Source organism: Nannobrachium achirus (genome assembly GCF_963921795.1).
Source record: "Nannobrachium achirus genome assembly, chromosome: 4".
Lineage (NCBI taxonomy): Eukaryota > Metazoa > Chordata > Actinopteri > Myctophiformes > Myctophidae > Nannobrachium > Nannobrachium achirus.
In genome coordinates this window covers 58,463,591-58,485,384 of record NC_137813.1, presented here as the reverse complement: position 1 = coordinate 58,485,384, position 21,794 = coordinate 58,463,591, and the positions used below count along the sequence as shown (strand labels likewise).

The window sequence follows — 21,794 nt, the reverse complement described above, 5'->3', positions numbered from 1 at the left end:
CGCACAAAAGTAGTGAAAACAGCAGATCTACAAGCACACAACGGGGCGTTGTGTGCTTGTAGATCGGCTGTTTTCACTAGTTTAAATCATTTTTAAAATGATAAATACAAAACAAACGGTTTTGGACATACAAGGTTTCCACCCGACAACGACAAAATATAACTCATGTAATTGGCCCACTGGCTTGTCACTTTTCATGATCTGAAATGGCAAATCTTTGAGTAGCAGCAGCGCTATAGCGCGCAATGAGGGCCTCTCCAACTCTTTTTCCCGGGCTGAATCAGGGGCCCAGCACGTCCCTGATTGTCTGATTGGCATAGAACTAATGTTCTACGCCAATCAGGGCACCTGTGTTGGTCCTCAACATGGCGGGTGTAGGACTACAACAAGCCATACATTGCCTTAGGAATGTGACAAAAACAAAAACAATATCCATGAACTCAAGTTCTCCAGCAATCGATGGGAAACATTTTCCTGGTGAACTATCCCTTTAACCCATTCAGAACAGGTACACAATTTGTGTTTCATTATTTTATGCTTTAACTATTGAAAAATAGCAGATATACAAGCTCACAGCGCGGCACCGAGTGCCGCGCTGCGAGCTTGTACATCTGCTATTTTTGAAAAATCGTGAAAATTAGAATTTTGACCCGATTCTATAAGTGTCTTTTGAATCCTTCTAAGGTTTCTTGAAAAACCTATGTTTCTACAGTATGTCAGCAATCTGGCCAGCCATCGTCAAAGAAAAGGTCCTTTTCACTTAACTGGAGCTCAGTTAGTCTGTTCTTGAGAGACCACTATGTCAGTGGTGCTCAAACCTTTTCATGTGAAGGACCCCCAAAATTATATCTATTTGGCCACGGACCCCCATCTCAAAATATCTAGTTCCAGGGACCACCCCAGAAGCAAAATTTGAGTTACAAACGTTCGCTTTGAAAATACATTATATTCAAAGATTTGCACACATTTTCACGACTTTTTCAAAAAATAGCAGATCTACAAGCTCGCAGCGCGGCACTCGGTGCCGCGCTGTGAGCTTGTAGATCTGCTATTTTTCAATAGATAAAGCAGTCAATAATGCTTAGGCCTAAATGGGTTAACTCACGCCTCCTGTGCACGTATATACAGTCCCGGGCAGCTGATTGGCTCGGCGTTGGCGTCCGTCATCTCGGGGGAGGAGCAGTTCGAGGACTATGGCGAGGGCGAGGACGTGGAGTTCACTCCCAGCAGCCCGTGCCCCGAGGACGACAACCGAAACATCTCCGACCTGGGCTCATCGCTGCCCTCCAGGTAGGGAGGAAGGGCTTCCCTTTTTATTTAAACCATTTAATCTTTAATTTAGGCCTAGAATTATTGAACGCTTTAACCGGTGGAAAAATAGCAGATATACAAGCTCACAGCGCGGCACCGAGTGCCGCGCTGCGAGCTTGTAGATCTGCTATTTTTGGAAAAAAGTCGTGAAAATGTGTGCAAATCTTTGAATGTATGCATTTTCAAAGCGAACGTTTGTAACTCGAATGTTGCTTCTGGGGTGGTCCCTGGAACTAGATATTTTGAGATGGGGTTCCGTGGCCAAATAAATATCATTTTGGGGCTCCTTCACATGAAAAGGTTTGAGAACCGCTGACATAGTAGTCTCTCAAGAACAGACTAACTGAGCTCCAGTCAAGTGAAAAGGACCTGTTCTTTGACGATGGCTGGCCAGATTGCTGACATAGAAACATAGTTTTTTCCCAAAAATCTTAGAAGGATTCAAAAGACACTTATAGAATCGGGTCAAAATTCTAATTTTCACGATTTTTCAAAAATAGCAGATCTACAAGCTCGCAGCGCGGAACTCGGTGCCGCGCTGTGAGCTTGTATATCTGCTATTTTTCAATAGTTAAAGCATAAAATATTGCGTCATAATGTGTTCAGGCCTAAATGGGTTAACACAGGGCTTTTTTGTCTCAGGGCACCCCATAAATCCGAGGCACCCCTACATTATAATTTTCACTCCCAGCACCTTATATTTATAGCGTATCGTCGTTGTCGGGTGGAAACCTTGTGTGTCCAAAACCGTTCGTTTTGTATTTATCATCTATAAAATGTACTAAACTAGTGAAAACAGCAGATCTACAAGCACACGTGTAGATCGGCTGTTTTCACTAGTTTTGCGCGACAGTATTGTATGATGAAGCAGGGCTTTGCTTTACCAAAAGACGTACACATTTGACGATATCGCTTGTCGATCGGCTGTTTTCACTAGTTTAAATCATTTTTTAAATGGACACATAAGGTTTCCACCCGACAACAACGAAATATAGGCCTAATTCATGTAATTGGCCCACTGGCTTGTCACTTGTCATGATCTGAGATGGCAAATCTTTGAGTAGCAGCAGCGCTATAGCGCGCAATGAGGGCCTCTCCAACTCTTTTTTCCCGGGCTGAATCAGGGGCCCAGCACGTCCCTGGTCCGTACCGTAGCACTCGCCTACCCCCCAATGACCATACATGGAAGCCAGATAGCATTTTTTAGGGTTTAAATATAGCCTTTTTACTGATTAGGTGCTCTGTCTACCTACTATGTTATTTTTGTCTATATTGATGTTTCTATGCACTTGATGTATTGATGTTGCTTGACCTTGACCTTGCTTATTGTATTGATGTATTACAGGGGTCGGCAACCCAAAATGTTGAAAGAGCCATATTGGACCAGAAAAACCCAAAACAAATCTGCCTGGAGCCGCAAAAAAATGATAAAAGCCTTATAAATCGTCGTTGTCGGGTGGAAACTTTGTACGTTCAAAACTTGTATTCATCATTTAAAAAATGAACTAAACTAGTGAAAACAGCCGATCTACAAGCACACAACGCCTTGCACCGCGAGGCGTTGTGTGCTTGTAGATCTGCTGTTTTCACTACTTTTGTGCGACAGTCTTGTATGATGAAGCAGGGCTTTAATTTGCGAAAAGACATACACATTTGAAACTTGGAGATACAAGGTTTCTGCCCGACAGTGACGATAAAAAAATCGTTAAAACAATTCCATTTTCATACATTTTTGAAAAGCTCCAGGGAGCCACTAGGGTGGCGCTAAAGAGCCGCATGCGGCTCTAGAGCCGCGGGTTGCTGACCCCTGATGTATTACCTTGCTTATTGTAAGTCGCTCTTAACTCATACAGTGCCAGGCGACTTTTAGAGCAACTTTCTCACTATGGGCTTCCCTGCCAAGCGACTTTGGGCGACTTTTACTTAGAAAAAAAACAAAAAAAAAAAAATTTTCAAAAAAAATTTTTGGACCCCAAAAAATGTAGTAGGCATGATAGAAATCGCGAAATTGCATGTTTAACCCCCATAGCAACCTCATCTATCAAACATGGCAGCCATCTTTGTTTACATTTTAGGAAAACATAATGGCTATTATCTCAAGAATGCCTGAACGGATTTCCAATCTTTTTTTTTTGTTTGAAAGCTGTGAACAGCCTGCACAAACATGGTGCATGATCTGTGCATGGGTGTGCATGATCTGTGCACTACAAATTACATGGAAGTCTATGGAGAGGGCTGGCACTAATGCCACTCGAGGGCATTTTTAATTGGCAGTAAGTGAGTTAAGAGTGTCTGCTAAATGCCTAAACTGTAAATTGTACGCGGACAAATGTGTCTACCGGTACATCTTGGCACAAATGGCTCAAAGTGTGTTGTCCTATTGGCCACGCTTCGTGGGACACTTAATGGCATTATCTCATAAATAGCACTGCTCACCTCACACTAGGTGTAATTTAGATTGTAATTAGAGAAAAGAAAAAGTGAGTGTTAAAATGTTTTCATTCGCTTCGTTCTATTGTTTTATCGTGTTTACCGTGCTAAAATGTGGGGCTTGCGTACGCATGGGCTGCATGCGTACAAGTGGCTAAATATGTCTATTTAGACACAATAAGCTTCTGGCCCCCATAAAGTCACATCCAACCATGAAAGGTTGCGTTGTACGTTGTATCTTGGGAATGGGCCTATTATGTGTAAAATGACATATTTAGCCACTTGTAAACGCATGCCCCCAACCACTAAAATAAGAATCTCTAAATCAATAGAAAGAAGTAAATTAAATAATTTTAATACTCATCTTTTATCTAAAATATGAACCCTTGTTGTAAAAAACTAAAGTTGTCCTTTAAGTCTGAAAAACTATATTGTGTGTGTGTGTGTGTGTGTGTGTGTGTGTGTGTGTGTGTGTGTGTGTGTGTGTGTGTGTGTGTGTGTGTGTGTGTGTGTGTGTGCGTGCCCCCTGCAGTGCGGGCCAGACCCCTCAGAAGATGCGTCAGCTGTACGGCAGTGAGCAGCTGGACGTGTACTGCTCTCAGTGCTGCAAGAAGGTCAACCTGCTCAACGACCTGGAAGCACGACTCAAGAACCTCAAAGCCAGGTGACACGCGCTCGCACACGCACGCACGCACGCACGCACGCACGCAGGGGCGTCACCAGGGGGGGGAAGTGGTACTGAGTCGCTAGGGCCCAAGGTGGATGGGGGCCTTCATTATTTTATACTTTAGCTAGCTTGAAAAATAGCAGATCTACAAGCTCGCAGCGCGGCACTCGGTGCCGCGCTGCGAGCTTGTAGATCTGCTATTTTTGAAAAGTCATGAGAATGTCTGCAAATCTTTGAATATCTGTATTTTTTTAAGCGGACATTTGTAACTCAAATTTTGATTCTTGGGGGAGGGGGGGGGGGGGGGGGGGGGGGGGGGGGGGGGGGGGGGGGGGGGTCCCTGGAACTAAATATTTTGGGGGTCCTTCACATGAAAATGCTTGAGCACCACTGACCTAGAAACATAGGTTTTTTCAAAAAAAACGTTAGAAGGATTTGAAATATTCAAAGACTTGCACAAATTATCAAGAATTTTCAAAAAAATAGCAGATCTACAAGCTTGCAAGGCAGGACTCGGTGCCGCGCTGGGAGCTTGTAGATCTTCTATTTTCCATTCATGGGGGGGCCTGCAGCGAAATCTTGTACCCAGGGCCCAGAATTCGGTGCGACCCCCCTGCACGCACGCACGCACATTCACACATATCTACCCTCGACAAATCTTCATTGATCCACCTTCCGTAGGGAAATTCAGGTCAATAATAATAATCGTAAAGATTTGTGAACACCGTAAGAAAGTTGCTGTTGAGTATTTTGCAAGGAAGCTATTAATAAAGTCAATGCCTATGTATGCGTTGAAAAAGCAATGCAATTGTGTCACTCTAATGACGCATAATATTGAACCCCCACCCACGCCAAATTAGTTAACCCATTTAGAACGGGTACACATTTTGTGTATCATTATTTTATGCTTTAACTATTGAAAAATAGCAGATATACAAGCTCACAGCGCGGCACCGAGTGCCGCGCTGCGAGCTTGTAGATCTGCTATTTTTTAAAAGCCGTGAACATTAGAATTTTGACCCGATTCTATAAGTGTCTTTTGAATCCTTCTAAGACTTTTTGAAAAACCTATGTTTCTATGTCAGCAATCTGGCCAGCCATCGTCAAAGAAAAGGTCCTTTTCACTTAACTGGAGCTCAGTTACCGTAATTGCTGGACTATAAGCCGCACCTGAATATAAGCCGCACCAGCTAAATTTAGAAAAGAAAACAAATCTTTACATATATAAGCCGCACCTGACTATAAGCCGCAGGGGTCCTTCTTGCTTCCTGCTAGAGCGCCCCTGGTGGACGTTAGCTGTATAAATCTATATATAAATCCTTGTTAAAGACCATTGTAAAACTAACAAACTGTCCGTTAGCTGTAAAAATCGTTATATAAGCCGCACCTTTGTATAAGCCGCAGGGTTCAAAACATGGGAAAAAAGCCGCGGCTTATAGTCCGGCAATTACGGTAGTCTGTTCTTGAGAGACTACTATGTCAGTGGTTCTCAAACCTTGTGAAGGACCCCCAAAATGATATGTATTTGGCCACGGACCCCCATCTCAAAATATCTAGTTCCAGGGACCACCCAGAAGCAAAATTTGAATTACAAACCCTTTGAAAATAAAATACATATATATTCAAAGATTTGCACACATTTTCACGACTTTTTCAAAAATAGCAGATCTACAAGCTCGCAGCGCGGCACTCGGTGCCGCGCTGCAAGCTTGTATATCTGCTATTTTTCAATGGCTAGCTGGTTTGGCAGAAAGTGTGGAGTTAGGCACCCTGTTGACAATATGGCTTGAAGTGTGAGACGGAAGTGCTGCGGTTAACGGAAGTTACGTCATGCGATGCGGGTCTGTTTACATTCCCCAGCGAAAAAACTAAAATAGATTGTAGCTCTTAACTCACTCTGAATAGGTGTAACATTGCTCGAATCAATGTTTTTGTTTGTATATTGTTTATTGCGAGCGTAACCGACGGAGCAGGAGACGTAGACCAGCTTTTTTCGTGCAGGGAATACGTTTGCAGGAACACCGCACTGTGACAAAAATACAGCTTCCGGGAAAATTCAGCCCCCCCCCTCTTCACGTCTTCTGCCTTCTATTGTCACCAGGCTTTTCTCTTCGCAGATGAGTAAGCCTGGCTACGCGAGGCTAGGAGTTAGGCGGTTTTGTCCCAAGCACTTTTTTCTACTTTCCATCGGTTCAATATTATTTTAACCAACACTCAGATGTAAAGGGTGTTCAATAGCCCTGATTTATGCAAAAGAAAAAAAAAAAGGAAAAAAAAAAGAAAGGGATTATCATTGATTACATAATGGATATCGTTGCTGTTGGGTGGAAATAGAACTAAAAACAAAAACAAAAACAAAAAATGTCCATAACCGTTCCTTTTTTTAACATTATTAAAAAAGAATAGTATTTTAAATGAGTGAAAATAGCTGATCTACAAGCTTGCACCTGCTATTTTCACTCCTTTTGTGGGACACTTGTGTATGCTGAAGTAGGTTGTTAGTTCAGAAAAATAACATAAAGGGTTGAAATATGGAGAATTTGGAGATACAAGGTTCCTGCCCAACAACTGCGATATGTAGTCTTATCAACAATGATGGACAGGGGCGTCACACCAAATTCTGGGCCCTGGGTACAAGGATTCACTGCGGGCCCCCCCCATGAATGTTAACTATTGAAAAACAGCAGATATACAAGCTCACAGCGCGGCACCGAGTGCCGCGCTGCGAGCTTGCAGATCTGCTATTTTTGGAAAAATCGTGAAAATGTGTGCCAAGAAACCTATGTTTCCATGTCAGTGATGCTCAAACTTTTTCGTGTGACAGACCCCCCCCCCCCCCCCCCCCCCCCCCCATCTCAAAATATTTAGTTCCAGGGACCCCCCCCAGAAGCAAAGTTTTAGTTACAAAATTAATGTTAACTTAAAAAATACATATATTCAAAGATTTGCGCACATTTTCACGACTTTTCAAAAATAGCAGATCTACAAGCTCACAGCGCGGCACTCGGTGCCGCACTGTGAGCTTGTATATCTGCTATTTTTCAATGGCTAAAGTTACTAGGGCCCCCCCTCCACCTTGGGCCCCGGTAACTCAGTCCCACTTTCCTACCCCTTGTGACGCCCCTGATGATGGATTATCATATCAATGATGGAAATCCAAATATCAACAATGTGCATGCTGTATGGCGGTGAAGGTGGTGGTATATAGACGGGTTTCTGGTCCACGTTTCACTGATAAAACTAGATGCGCGCGCAGGGTTCGGCGCCAAAATTAGCCAATGAAACCAGCAGCTCCCCAAAACAACAGGTTTGGGGATTGGACGGAATTGATTGCATGATACAGTCAGCTGTGCATTTAGTCTCAATGTTTGTAAACAAGAAACCCGTCTATAGAGGGTATGTGTGTGACATCATCATACCCAGACTTATGCGGGAACGCCTACTTTATGCATTCGCATACCCTCTATTCCTTTTCATGTACTAGGGCAGGGGTCGGCAACCCAAAATGTTGAAAGAGCCATATTGGACCAGAAAAACCCAAAACAAATCTGCCTGGAGCCGCAAAAAATGATAAAAGCCTTATATATCGTCGTTGTCGGGTGGAAACTTTGTGCGTTCAAAACTTGTATTCATCATTTAAAAAATGAACTAAACGAGTGAAAACAGCCGATCTACAAGCACACCGCGAGGCGTTGTGTGCTTGTAGATCTGCTGTTTTCACTACTTTTGTGCGACAGTCTTGTATGATGAAGCAGGGCTTTAATTTGCGAAAAAACATACAAATTTGAAACTTGGAGATACAAGGTTTCTGCCCGACAGTGACGATAAAAAAAAATCGTTAAAACAATTCCATTTTCATACATTTTTGAAAAGCTCCAGGGAGCCACTAGCGTGGCGCTAAAGAGCCGCATGCGGCTCTAGAGCCGCGGGTTGCTGACCCCTGTGCTAGGGCATTTTGTGGTATAAAAAAAAACATACAACTACAACTCAAAGATAATTAAGAGCTATATAGTATGACACATCCACTTTCCTCCATTCCTCACAGAGGGAAGCTGCGTCCAAAATACATACACAATGAACTCTCCAATAGCCGTGGCCCAGTGCCTAGCAAAGACTGCCTCTGCCCTACTTCCTTTGTGTGTGTGTGTGTGTGTGCGTGCGTGTGTGTGTGCGTGTGTGTGTGTGTGTGTGTGTGTGTGCGTGTGTGTGTGTGTGTGTGCGTGCGTGTGTGTGTGTGTGTGTGTGTGTGTGTGTGCGTGCAGTGGTGTAAAGTAACTAAGTACTTTTACTTAAGTACTGTACTTAAGTACAATTTTGAGGTATCTGTACTTTACTTGAGTATTTCCAATTTCTAATACTTTTACTTCTACTCCACTACATCTCGGATCCAAATATTGTACTTTTACTTTGCTACATTTTTTTGAAAACCTTAGCTACTAGTTACTTTGCAGTTATACATTATAATATAAAAAAAAACATATATTAACCACTTTAGCCTTATTTTATCCCTTGGCTATTTGAAAATAGCCGATCTACAAGCTCACAACGCGTCGCAATGCGACGCGTTGTGAGCTTGTAGATCTGCTATTTTCAAACATTTTGTACTTTTACTTTTGGCACTTTAAGTACATTTTGATGCCAATACTTTCATACTTTTACTCAAGTACATTTTGAATTCAGGACTTTTACTTGTAATGGAGTAGTTCTATATTGCTGTATTGATACTTTTACTTAAGTATAAAATGTGAGTACTTTTTACAACACTGTGTGTGTGTGTGTGTGTGTGTGTGTGTGCGCGCGCACGCACGCGTGTGTGCGTGTTAATAGCTGCCTTAACTCATTTGCTGCCAAAAACGAGGAACACGAGAATTTCGCGATGTACCTCCCTGCCATCCCGAGGAACCCGAGAATTTTGAAAAAAATAAATAATAATAAATACATTTTTTCAAAAAAAAAATTTTGACCCCAAAAACGATAGTAGGCATGATAGCGATCGCGAAATCGCATGTTTAACCCCCATAGCAACCCCATCTTTCAAGCATGGCAGCCATTTTTGTTTACATTATAGGAAAACATAGTGGCTGTTAACTCATGAATGCCTGAACGGATTTCCATTCTGATTTTTTTGTTTGAAAGCTGTGAGCAATGTGGACACACGTGGTGCATGATCTAGGCATGGGTGTGCATTATCCGTGCACTACTGATTACATGGAAGTCTATGGAGACTCATGGCAGGATTGGAGTACGAAGGTATTGTTAAATGGCAGCAAGTGAGTTTTTAACGTCAACCTTCCCAACTGTAGGTGTCCTCATCTAAATATAACATAGTAATATTAATGTCAGTAAAGGGTGTATTATCCACTCAATATGCATCACAGACTGAGGAGGACAGCCTGAACTCCCAAAGGACACTCTGCTGAACGCGCGCACACGGACACACATGCGTGCATGCCCCCAACCCCAAATCACTAAAACAAGAGAAAGAAGTAAATGAAAACCTTTTTAACACTCATCTTTTCTTTCCTCAAATGTATATGAACCCTTGTTGTAAAAAAATCAAACCTCGGTTCGAAGTGGAGCGGTGAATCTGTATGTGTGTGTGTGTGTGTGTGTGTGTGTGTGTGTGTGTGTGTGTGTGTGTGTGTGTGTGTGTGTGTGTGTGTGTTGTATGTGTGTTTGTGCCTGCACAACAGCGCCCCTCCTTTAACATGTGTGGCCACTCAAGGTATTGCCAGGCTACAGACATACCCAGCCACATAGCCAGCCAGCCAGCCAGCCAGCCACGGACATACCTGTCTATTGGGAGCGCTTTCACCGCTCCAAAAATACAAGGTTGTCCTTTAACAGTGTGACATGTTAACATGTTATGCAAAACGGGCCAGGTCCATATATAGACCCACACACACTGTGCTGATTACCCTGCCTAATCTCTCTAGACAATCCCTTGACCCACCCTTAACCCCGCTGCAAACCACCTTGACCTTCTTTGCTTACACTTACTACACTGTGTGTGTGTGTGTGTGTGTGTGTGTGTGCGTGTGCGTGTGCGTGTGCGTTTGCGTTTGCGTGTGCGTGTGTCTGTGTGTGCATGCGTGTGCTTAATTTTTTTATTTAAATTTTTTTAATGTCCTTCAAGAAACAAAAAAAAACAACATTATTATTCAAAAGACATTCACTCATTGATTAAGTTGTCGGTCGCCACGAACAGCCAATCTACAAGGTCTCAATGCAGCTTGTAGATAGGCTATTTTCGGTTATTAAACTACTAGCCTACAGCCCCCTGCGGGGGCCTGGCACCTTTGTGTGTGTGCCTGTTAGTCCCCCTTGGTGTGAAGCAGACAGACCGTGATGTTGCTCTCTCTGGAACTGCCCCCTCCCCCTCACTCCATCTCTGCTTGTAGGCAGTGTGCTGCTTGTCGACGCCCATTTGTGATGTAAATCGCATCACAGGACAAAGCCGCCTACAGGCCAAAATTTGGGGAAATATTTTAAACATTTGGGGATTATGAGAAGTAGAGACACATCTGAAGGTGATAAAGTTGATGTTGGGCAAGGTACATGCGTTATTGATTTTTGTATTATGTTTTTTAGACAATTGAACAACTGCTGAACGTGGAGATACAGATGGAAACACACACACACACACACACACACACACACACACACAGGGCAATTCTAATTAAGGTTGTGGGATATTAAGATTAGAACATTTGAAGTGGTCAAACTAGCAATGTGTGCAGATGTATCTTCCATAAAACCCTACATTTTTTAAATCAAAGGTTGAAACCTCAGTCTGTGATTTCTCCACCTGGTCGGCAGCATGTAGAACAGCAGGAACAATACTATTAAAACATCATTTTACAATATTTCTGAAACACTGTTACATAAATCACACATTAGGACAAAATGTTTCACAGACATCCCAAGTCTCCCGGATGTTGCGGAAATCAGTGTCTCCTCCCGCACACCCGCGAGTGGCACTGAACCTCCCGGAAACCCCGGCCGCTCCCGCAAATGCTTGCCATATCCGGCTGGATCCGGTCTAGAACCGGATCTGCGACCCGCGATGCAAATAAGTGTGTTCTCATTCGTCGTCAAACTGTCAATCTTGCAGCCTGTGCGACACACGGCAGCCTGCAGGCAGGCTGTTGTGTGTCTCACTGTGATAGTGACAGAACTTTCTCCCAAATAGGTAAGAAAGACATTGTGCTATAAATTAAACCGATTATATTAACACATTCCCCGCCATTTTAACATACCTTCGTACTCAATGTTGCATCTGGTCTCCATAGACTTCCATGTAATTCATAGTGCACGGATCATGCACACCCATGCCTAGATAATGCACCACGTGTGTTCACATTGCTCACAGCTTTCAAACAAAAAAATCCGAATGGAAATCCGTTCAGGCATTCATGAGATACAAGCCATTATGTTTTCCTAAAAAGTAAACAAAAATGGCTGCCATGTTTGATAGATGGGGTTGCTATGGGGGTTAAACATGCAATTTCGCGATTTCTATCATGCCTACTACTTTTTTTGGGGCCCAAAATTCTTTTTGAAAAAAAAATGTTTTTGATTGATTTTTTTTTTTTTTCAAAATGGCGGAAATTCTCGGGCCTGGCATGCATGCCTAAAATGGTTCGGCCGCGGTGCAGAACCGTTTTTAACCATTTTTAACCGTAGAAAAATGAGTAAAATCAGAGAAAAAAAAACGATATTTTTTTTGCGCGTGCACAGGGGACCTCCTGGAAATGCTGATCTCAAAGTTGAGATGTCTGGTTTCAGTCGTGATATTTGATTTTTGCTGTAATCCATACCTAAGCTTCTTTATACAGTATAGCCGCAAGTTGAATGACAGGCACAATTTTCACGAAGGAAAAACGAAAACAAAACAATCATTTTGTAACACAGCAGCCAAATTAAAAACGTCATGTAGTGTATACGGTCTCTTTGTTCGCTTCTCCCAACCTTTCTCTAAGTAAATGAATGCAAATTGTGTTCAAAAAGCCTCTCTGCATCACTGAATCATGTCAAATCTGAGTCTTAACAAATTGCTTTGTTGCAACTCATGGGATAAGGCAGTGGTTCTCAACCTGTGGGTCGGGATCCCCAGGGGTGGTCCCCACTTGATTTTGGGACGGTCCCCAGATGACATTGAAGTGACAGTGTAAGGACTTTTAACTCTTTTACTGCCACAGAATTGAACAAAAAGCTCCATCCACTGCCAGCTAAATTGAGAATTGTCGCTCATCTTTGAAGGCCTACTGGAGAAATTTGGTTTCGACTATAAAGACAACAATTATATGGCAACGTAGAATAGAATGTCTACTTTGCAACAGAAAAAGATTTCGAGCTTTTATCTTGTTCTGTTCATTAGCTAGAAGCTGCAGAATGTGGCCTAAAAACAGCTCTTTGAGAACATAAAGCTGAGAAAAATGCATTTTTGTGAAGAATACATTTTCAGGCAGAAATCTCTCTTTAGCCTTTTATTGTTGGCTTCAGTAACATCACACCTATGATCAGTGGTTGTTTACAAACAAATTCAAAAAAATAAAAACAAGAAAAAGTGTCTTTTTACACACTTTTAGTGTGTAAGAGAAGTAAGAGCAGTAGTAAGAGCAGTGCAGAACATTGACACAGTGACATGAGCTTCAGCCTGAATCCTGCTTCAGCTTTCAGGGTTCTCTTTATCTCACTGTGACACTACATGTCTACAGAGTGTATATGTGTGTGTGCGTGCGTGCGTGCGTGCGTGCGTGCGTGCGTGCGTGTGTGTCATTCAGCCTGCACAGGGCCTGGGGCTCCATTCTGTTTCACTCCAGCCAGGCTCCTCCGGAAGGGCTCCACCGGGTCTGCTGAACTCGTACACGAGCCCATGGTCGATCTGTAAATTATACAAATACATAATTACTATAAAATACATGAAAAATAGTACACCTTCAAGCTCACAACGCGTCACAGCAGAATGCGTGACGCCCTCTCTCTCACACACACACACACACACACACACACACACACACACACACATCCTTGTGTGACTCGTACACGAGCCCATGGTCGATCTGTAAATTATACAAATACATAATTACTATAAAATACATGAAAAATAGTACACCTTCAAGCTCACAACGCGTCACAGCAGAATGCGTGGAGGTTGGGGGCCTACTATTTTCATCAAAAGGCCGTTTTAGAAATGTCAACCCCTGCCTCTCTAACATTCTATGCACTTCCTGCTTACCACACAAATATATATATATATATATATATATATATATATATATAGTAATTATGTAAAAACAGCATTCATGGTCTGGAGAGGGCACTTTTTACAGATGGATAAAAGGGCAGGGGCTCAAGCCCCCTTTGATGTCTATGTGAGCATGTGCATGGTGCTAAGTCTGATTTACAGAAAAAAGTTTGTTTTTTCTTTACCTATCCTTGTCCTTGGACGACCACGATGTGGAAATGAAGAAGTAGGCTCATCATCATCGTCGACTCATCATCTAAAATCATAGCCAGGAAAATATCAAATAGTTTATATCTAAACAAATCAATTTACAATTTTGACATTTAGCAAATGACTTACAATAAGTTCATATATAACATAAAATGCAGTTATAGTAAATAGTTACCATGCATTTACTGTCACAGTGAAATTCCCTTTATACCCTGTATACCTATATAAAATGTCACAATGCAACATAGCTCTGTTTACACAAAGCTGTACTCCCTCCAACTATGTTCCCCATTTTCAACAGTTTTTATTTGTAACACTTGCTTTGGCAATGTAAACGTATGTTTTCTCATGCCAATAAAGCTCCTTTGAATTGAACTGAAAAGCTACATCATCAGCTACTGATGATGATGATGATGATGATGACGATAAAAAGAAACCTCTCCCTCTCTCTCACACACACACGCATCGTACGCACGCACACACAAACTAAGCCAATAAATCCTAAATTCCCATCAAATAATCTTAGTAGGCTGTGCAGTGCACGTACACTACACGCGGTACGTGCACGCGCGTGATAGGAACTCCACGTGTGTCCTGAGTAGCGACAAAAACAAACAAAGCACGTGGATCCTAACTGCTTGGATCAAGTTACTGATCCGGTCCGGATACGGAAACATTTCTTGCATGTATGTGTACGTGTAAATAGCCGGATGCAGTAGGCGGGCTCTAGACCGGATCCCAATGTCGGAGTGGCAACACGTCGCAATGGAAAACCGTTACCCACTGACCATCCCCCCATCCCAGGCTTCCAGTTCCACACGGATGCTCTGTTATCACACAGTATACAACTATATACAGTATACAACTATACAATACATACATGCACTGGATTGGAAGTCTTACTTTGGACAGTAGAATCGTGGCCTCTGTTCTCCGAGGGGTCTCTACGCGGAAGCCATTCTTCATTGGCCAAATCGCCCAGTTTGTCCGTCTTTTCGCGGCGGTACATGGGTCTCTGCTGCTGCGGCGATGTGAGCCCCCGGGCGGGGGGATCCATCCTACACGGGGGTCGAGCTCCGTCGGGATCGGTTTCCACAATATCACGAGGCTCTTGATCCATGTTTGGACCCCGGTTCTTCGCGACTGGCACCATCTTAGTCTGGGATCGCTTCCAATTTCGGGCTTTTGATCCGGTCGGGAGCGGATGACGTCCTACGTTCTTCAATCTTTTTATCTTCAATAACAATGGCTACAGTGATCTTTTTCTCTTCTTCATCATCATTATCATCATCATCATCGTCATCATCACGACCACCACCACCATGGGCGCTGGTCCTGGGTCACCAACACGGGTAGGTTGTGTAATCCTAATTCTAACAAAGTTTATTTCTATCGGTCAGGGGGGGTTGGGTCGCACTTCGGCGGAATGATACCAGCAAGTTGAGGCTGAGTTGGCCTAATACATCTCAATATTCTAGTACTGCTAAATACTACTACCTACTACAATTACTATACTACTAATACTATAAAACAACTGATTTCCGACAAAATGATCGCTTTTACCAACGTTTCTCTCTCTCTTTCTCTACTAACAGCCCGATGCATAAAACAATATAGTCCCTCAATGCTGCTAGCAGCTAGCAGTGGCGTCAGTTCAGAACAAGCTAAGGTATGGCAACATGACTGGTGTCTGGTGAAGACACCAGTCATGTTGCCATACCTTAGCAACAGGCACGATGAAAAGTACATTTTTATTATTTCCCCCTGTCAAGGTATGGCAGCTGCATACCCCTGCCATACCCAATTGACGCCCCTGGCAGCTAGTCGCTCTGGGCAGGCGGAGCCAGGACAGTCTGTTTACTTTTTTTTTTATGAAAGGTTTCCGGCTGTCCTCAAAATGACACAGACGACCAATTATGCATTCAAAAGTTGCGCAAGGACGACTTTTATCATAATCCATAAAAAACATCAAACGAACGAACGGGCGTATTGGCACAGACGTCCCTGGAGGATTGGGGCGAACAGGAACGTTCAAAGCAGTATAAGAGTTAAGAACTTTTCTTAATATCAAAAAAAAGAAGAAGAAGAAAAAAAAGAACAATTACTGTGTTAAAGGTACTCAGCAATCTATATTACTAGTAAGGGGATCCAGGGATCTCGCCCTATCAGGTATGTGGACTTCAGGGATCTCCATATATGGGCATAAAAGGGATTTGTTCCCCTGGCATCACAGGGATCTCCATGTCTCCATATATGGGCATACAAAGGATGTGTTCCCCTGGCATCACAGGGAACTCCATATCTCCATATATGGGCATACAAAGCATTTGTTCCCCTTGGCATCACAGGGATCTCTCTAACAGGGCATCATTAATATTGATGAGACCAGGGAACTCCAATTATGGGCATACAAGGGATTCTGTTGTGTTGTTGTGTGACATCACAGTGAAGCCAGAGTGTAATGTCAGAGCGGCAAACCCATTCTGGTAGAGTGGTTCCCCTGACATCACAGTGACATGATGACATCATGATAACACATTTTTTTGCGGTCTATGAGTTTGCCCATAGACTGTATACACGTCTGCACGTGTACATGTCTACACGGACGCGGGCAAGCTGTGACCAAACTGTCAAATATAATAGCCTATATTTATCTGTGGTCCGAGTCAAACTAAATATAATGTCTCAACTCCTACAATTCCTAGTGCCTGTCAGGGTGGGGGGGTCCCCAGTTCAAATGTGATTATTTAGCGCAGGGGTCGGCAACCCAAAATGTTGAAAGAGCCATATTGGACCAAAAAAACCCCCAAAGCAAGTCTGTCTGGAGCCGCAAAAATTTATAAAAGCCTTATATATCATCGTTGTCGGGTGGAAACCTTGTATGTCCAAAACTTTTGTTTTGTATTTATCATTTAAAAAATTAACTAAACTAGTGAAAACAGCCGATCTACAAGCACACAACGCCTCGCATCGCGAGGCGTTGTGTGCTTGTAGATCTGCTGTTTTCACTACTTTTGTGCGTAAGTCTTGTATGATGAAGCAGGGCTTTACTTTGCGAAAAAGAAAAAAAAAACATACAAATTTGAAACTTGGAGATAACAAGGATTCTGCCCGACAGTGACGATAAAAAAAACGTTAAAACAAAAAAGATTTTTTTTTTCCCCCCATCTTTTTTCATTTCATACATTTTTGAGAAAGCTCCAGGGAGCCACTAGGGTGGCGCTAAAGAGCCGCATGCGGCTCTAGAGCCGCGGGTTGCTGACCCCCGATTTAGCGGGTCGGTTGAGAACCACTGGGGTAAGGGACAGTAGAGCATACAGTGTCGCCGTGGGGATGAGGGCTGGGTGGATGAATGAGCTAGACGTGTGACTGCATCGATGCACACAGGTCAGATCCGTCATCATCCCAAACAATGAGGGAGGAAGACAGATCCTCTGTCGTATAACTGTTAGGGCTGTCACAATTATTACATAATCGTCTAATCGTGATTTTTTGAAATAATCGTGATTATTTTTCATAATCGTCATAATCGTTTCCATGTTGAAAAATGTTCATATATTTAAAAAAAGAAGTAAAAAATAGTGGAAATAGACGATCTACAAGCTCACAACGCGTCGCATCGCGACGCGTTGTGAGCTTGTAGATCGGCTATTTCCACTATCAATGTTCTTTTTTAAGCATATAGTTGTCAAATATGTCAGTAATTTCTTTGCATATTTAGGTTATGTGTCATATCTGCCATGTGCAACTTCAAAGCCTAAAAGCCAAACAGAAATGTAATTGTCAACCGACAAATACACAATTAAATCGTTAATCGCAATTATTTGAGTGACAAATAATCGTCATGTAAAATGGCATAATCGTGACAGCCCTAATAACTGTTAGCTGGCTGTTAATGTCTCTCTGTGGCTGTGTGACACGTTGTACACCAAAGTAGGGGAGTAACGATATAGTAACTGAATTGAAAAATCGTTTTTTTTTAATTTGCAGCGATCTACTATATCGAAATGCAAAAGCAAATATCGTTCCTTTTGGCTCTGTATATCGCATCGTTTTACAACGGAAATAATCGATTGTATGGAAACTTACGTATTTACAGTATGCCTTGTATTTAGCAAAAGAGGAACAATGAAAAAGAGGGGTCTAATTACTTTTCCATTCCATAAAGCTACTCTCGGTCTATCGATAAATGTGTGTAATCTCTGTGTTCCTGTCAAGGTGCTGGTTTGTCCACGTGTCGTAATATAATGTCCACGTATTTGCTGAATAATCACAGTGTTTACTTATTTATATCCATAATAATAGATTCTTCCCTTTAAAAACATGCCCTATTGACACGTTTCACACAGATTTAATGTCTTTGCTAAATAGTTACGATATCAATTTAAAAGCATTGAATAGAATCGCATCATATCGCCATGAATGAACCAATATCATCCATGTGTCGTATCGTCAACCATGTATCGCGATGCGTATCGAAATAGGCATGGCAAGCAGTGGCGTCAGTTCAGAAAAAGGTAAGGTATGGCAACATGACTGGTGTCTTGCACGCGCGCCTTCGCGCGCGTGCATGACACCAGTCATGTTGCCATACCTTAGCAACAGGCACAATGAAAAGTACATTTTATTATTTCCCCCTGTAGCCAAGGTATGGCAGCTGCATACCCCTGCCATACCCAATTGACGCCCCTGATGGCAAGCAGTGTGTACTGTTTGCCGAATGGAAATAAATTGTACTTTTTCTAAATTATCGTTGTTGCTTTCTTTGTTCTCTTGTGTTTCAGTCCAAACCGAAAGATCTCCAGTACAGCGTTTGGACGGTAGGTATCATCCACACACCACCAACACACCGAGGGAATAGTGTGGACTTTTTCCCCGAGGTACTTGCACGTCAAATATTGAACAATGATAAAGTTAAATACCCAACTGTCTTTTCTGTGTATCCCTGTGAGTCCCTGGAACAACATATTTTGAGATGGGGGGTCCGTGGCCAGATACCTGTAATTTTCGGGGTCCTTGACATGAAAAGGTTTGAGAACCACTGATTCAGAGGAGGGATTTAGATTAGATGTCGGTCAAAGATATTCAAAGACTTGCACGCATTTTCACGATTTTTCATGAATAGCAGATCAATATCTGCTATCTTTCAATAGTTAAAGCATAAAACAGGGGTCAGCAACCCGCGGCTCTAGAGCCGCATGCGGCTCTTTAGCGCCACGCTAGTGGCTCCCTGGAGCTTTTCAAAAATGTATGAAAATGGAATTGTTTTAACGATTTTTTTTATCGTCACTGTCGGGCAGAAACCTTGTATCTCCAAGTTTCAAATTTGTTTGTTTTTTCGCAAATTAAAGCCCTGCTTCATCATACAAGACTGTCGCACAAAAGTAGTGAAAACAGCAGATCTACAAGCACACAACGCCTCGCGGTGCGAGGCGTTGTGTGCTTGTAGATCGGCTGTTTTCACTAGTTTAGTTCATTTTTTAAATGATGAATACAAGTTTTGAACGCACAAAGTTTCCACCCGACAACGACGATATATAAGGCTTTTATCATTTTTTGCGGCTCCAGGCAGATTTGTTTTGGGTTTTTCTGGTCCAATATGGCTCTTTCAACATTTTGGGTTGCCGACCCCTGGCATAAAACAATGGTTAAGGTGGTTCAAATCTAACGCGACACAGACGCGATCCCGGTTTTCAGTGGTTAAACCAGTGTGTCACAACCTTTTCTGGATCAGAGCCCAGTGGTAAATGTTGGACGTGTTCCCGGCCCACCCATATGACCACTTAAAGGTGATACACCATGCATTTAAAAAGTATTTATGTCATATTGTTTATGTCCCAAAAAACGTTTTTCAAAAGGTTTGAGGCTAAATTACCATTCCTGAATAGAGAGCCTCTCTCATTTTTGAATGGCTCTCAGAGCATTTCAGCTGCAGTACCACATTTGGCCTGAACTGCGCCCCCCCCCCCCCCCCCCCCCCAAAAAAAAAAAAATCGTTTTGAAAAAAAAAAAATGTTTTGGAAAAAAAAAATATTTTGGAAAAAAAAAGTTTTTTTTTTTTTTTTTTTTTATGATGACGTCACAATCGGCATATGACGTCACAATCGGCAGCAAATCTGGACAGCCTGTTTTGAGAACCCGTGGGATACTTTTAACCTTCGCCTTCTCAAAACCAGAGAAAGACACAACGGTCAGAAATGGGACTTTGTGAGGATAGAAGGTGCTAGTAGGACCCCAAAAAAAGGTTTTAAAATAGGAAAAGTGAAATTTCATGGTGTATCACCTTTAACACAGCAGCATTCCTCTCTCTCTCTCTCTCTCTCTCTCCTCTACAGCCAGTTGTTCCACAACGCGTTTGGATCTAGTGAGGGCAGCACAGAGGACCTGTTCGCCGACAGCATCGACTCCTGTGACCTGGACATCACAGAGAAGGTGATTAACCAAATCAAAGGGCATTGACCAAAAAGTCGACAAGTCGACTCAGTCCATTTCAGTCGACTCCCACCAGAGAAAGTCGAAAGTCGAAGTTGAAAAAAAGGACTTTCTATTGCGAAAATAGCAGATCTACATGCTCACAACGCCTCGCGACGCGAGGCGTTGTGAGCATGTAGATCGGCTATTTTCACAATTTCCGCCTCTATTCCGCTGGGGAATCTGGGGAGCCCCCCAAAACCCAAAATAATTGGAGGGTCGTGTGTGACGTGATGACGTCATCAAACGATAAAGTCGACTTCAACTCAACTTTTTACTGAGTCGAGTCGACTTGCAAAAATCACAAGTCGTTAATGCCCTAGCGCGCACACACACACACACACACACACACACACACACACACACACACACACACACACACACACACACATACATGCACTATTAGATGCACAAACTTGGGAAACTCAACAATAAGCGTTTTTCAGGATACGGATCACGGATGCAGGAAGCGTTGTTTCCTCTGTATGTGGCGACTGCCAATTATCGCTGACACTTAAAGGACAACTTTGTTTTTTTACAACAAGGGTTCATATTTTAGATTGTAATTAGAGAAAAGAAAAAGTGAATGTTAAAATGTTTTCATTTGCTTCGTTCTATTGTTTTATCGCGTTTACCGTGCTAAAATGTGGGGCATGCGTACGCATGGGGGCATGCGTACAAGTGGCTAAATATGTCTTTTTAGACACAATCAGCGAGCAGTTTCTTTATTGCTATTTACAGTAACCCTTCTAGCCCCCATAAGTCACATCCAACCACATCACATCCAACCATGAAATGTATGCATGCCCACAAACACTGAAATAAGAATCTCTAAAACAATAGAAAGAAGTAAATGAAATCAATTTAACGCTCATCTTTTATATTCTTTAATTACAATCTAAAATATGAACCCTTGTTGTAAAAAAACTAAAGTTGTCCTTTAACAGAGTTTTGCCGATGCCTTATCAGCTCTTGGCTTGGGCATTCCTGCAATCTGCAGGCCTCTCACAACAAATGAATGGACACCACTGGACATCACACACACACACACACACACACACGCACACGCACACGCACACAAACACACACACACACACATACACTCGTTGCTGACTCATAGCAGCTATTTATATCACACACGCATAGACACATTCCCCAAGTAATGGGATCAAATCTTCTTCAATAACAATAACAACAATAATAATAATTAAAAAAACGGCTACTGTAAATAGGCTGCACGATGTTGATAAGAAATGCTATTGCACTGAATATTGCAATTCATTTACTGTACTTATCACCATATTTGCACACCCGTTTAGCTTTTTTTTTTTTTTAAGAAAAAAAATGAAAATGATTAGGGATGAATGGCCGTACTTTATGGTTGAACAAAAAAAAAAAGTTGACTTTTACAGTTTACATTTCAGACGATTTTTATGACGATATTTTAATGTTCAG

At 42.4% G+C, this 21,794-nt stretch overlaps 1 protein-coding gene across 1 annotated transcript in view; it reads left to right on the top strand.

Annotated features, from left to right (window-relative positions):
* The window catches only part of rab11fip4a (RAB11 family interacting protein 4 (class II) a), a gene marked incomplete at both ends in the record, with an annotated part of 140,162 nt that overhangs the window by 100,223 nt on the left and 18,145 nt on the right, over window positions 1-21,794 (top strand). Inside the window, 4 exons of the mRNA XM_080723417.1 lie at window positions 1,129-1,290; window positions 4,274-4,405; window positions 18,653-18,688; window positions 20,204-20,320. Coding sequence (XP_080579543.1) covers window positions 1,129-1,290; window positions 4,274-4,405; window positions 18,653-18,688; window positions 20,204-20,320 — 447 coding nt within the window. The remainder of the gene's footprint in view (window positions 1-1,128; window positions 1,291-4,273; window positions 4,406-18,652; window positions 18,689-20,203; window positions 20,321-21,794) is intronic.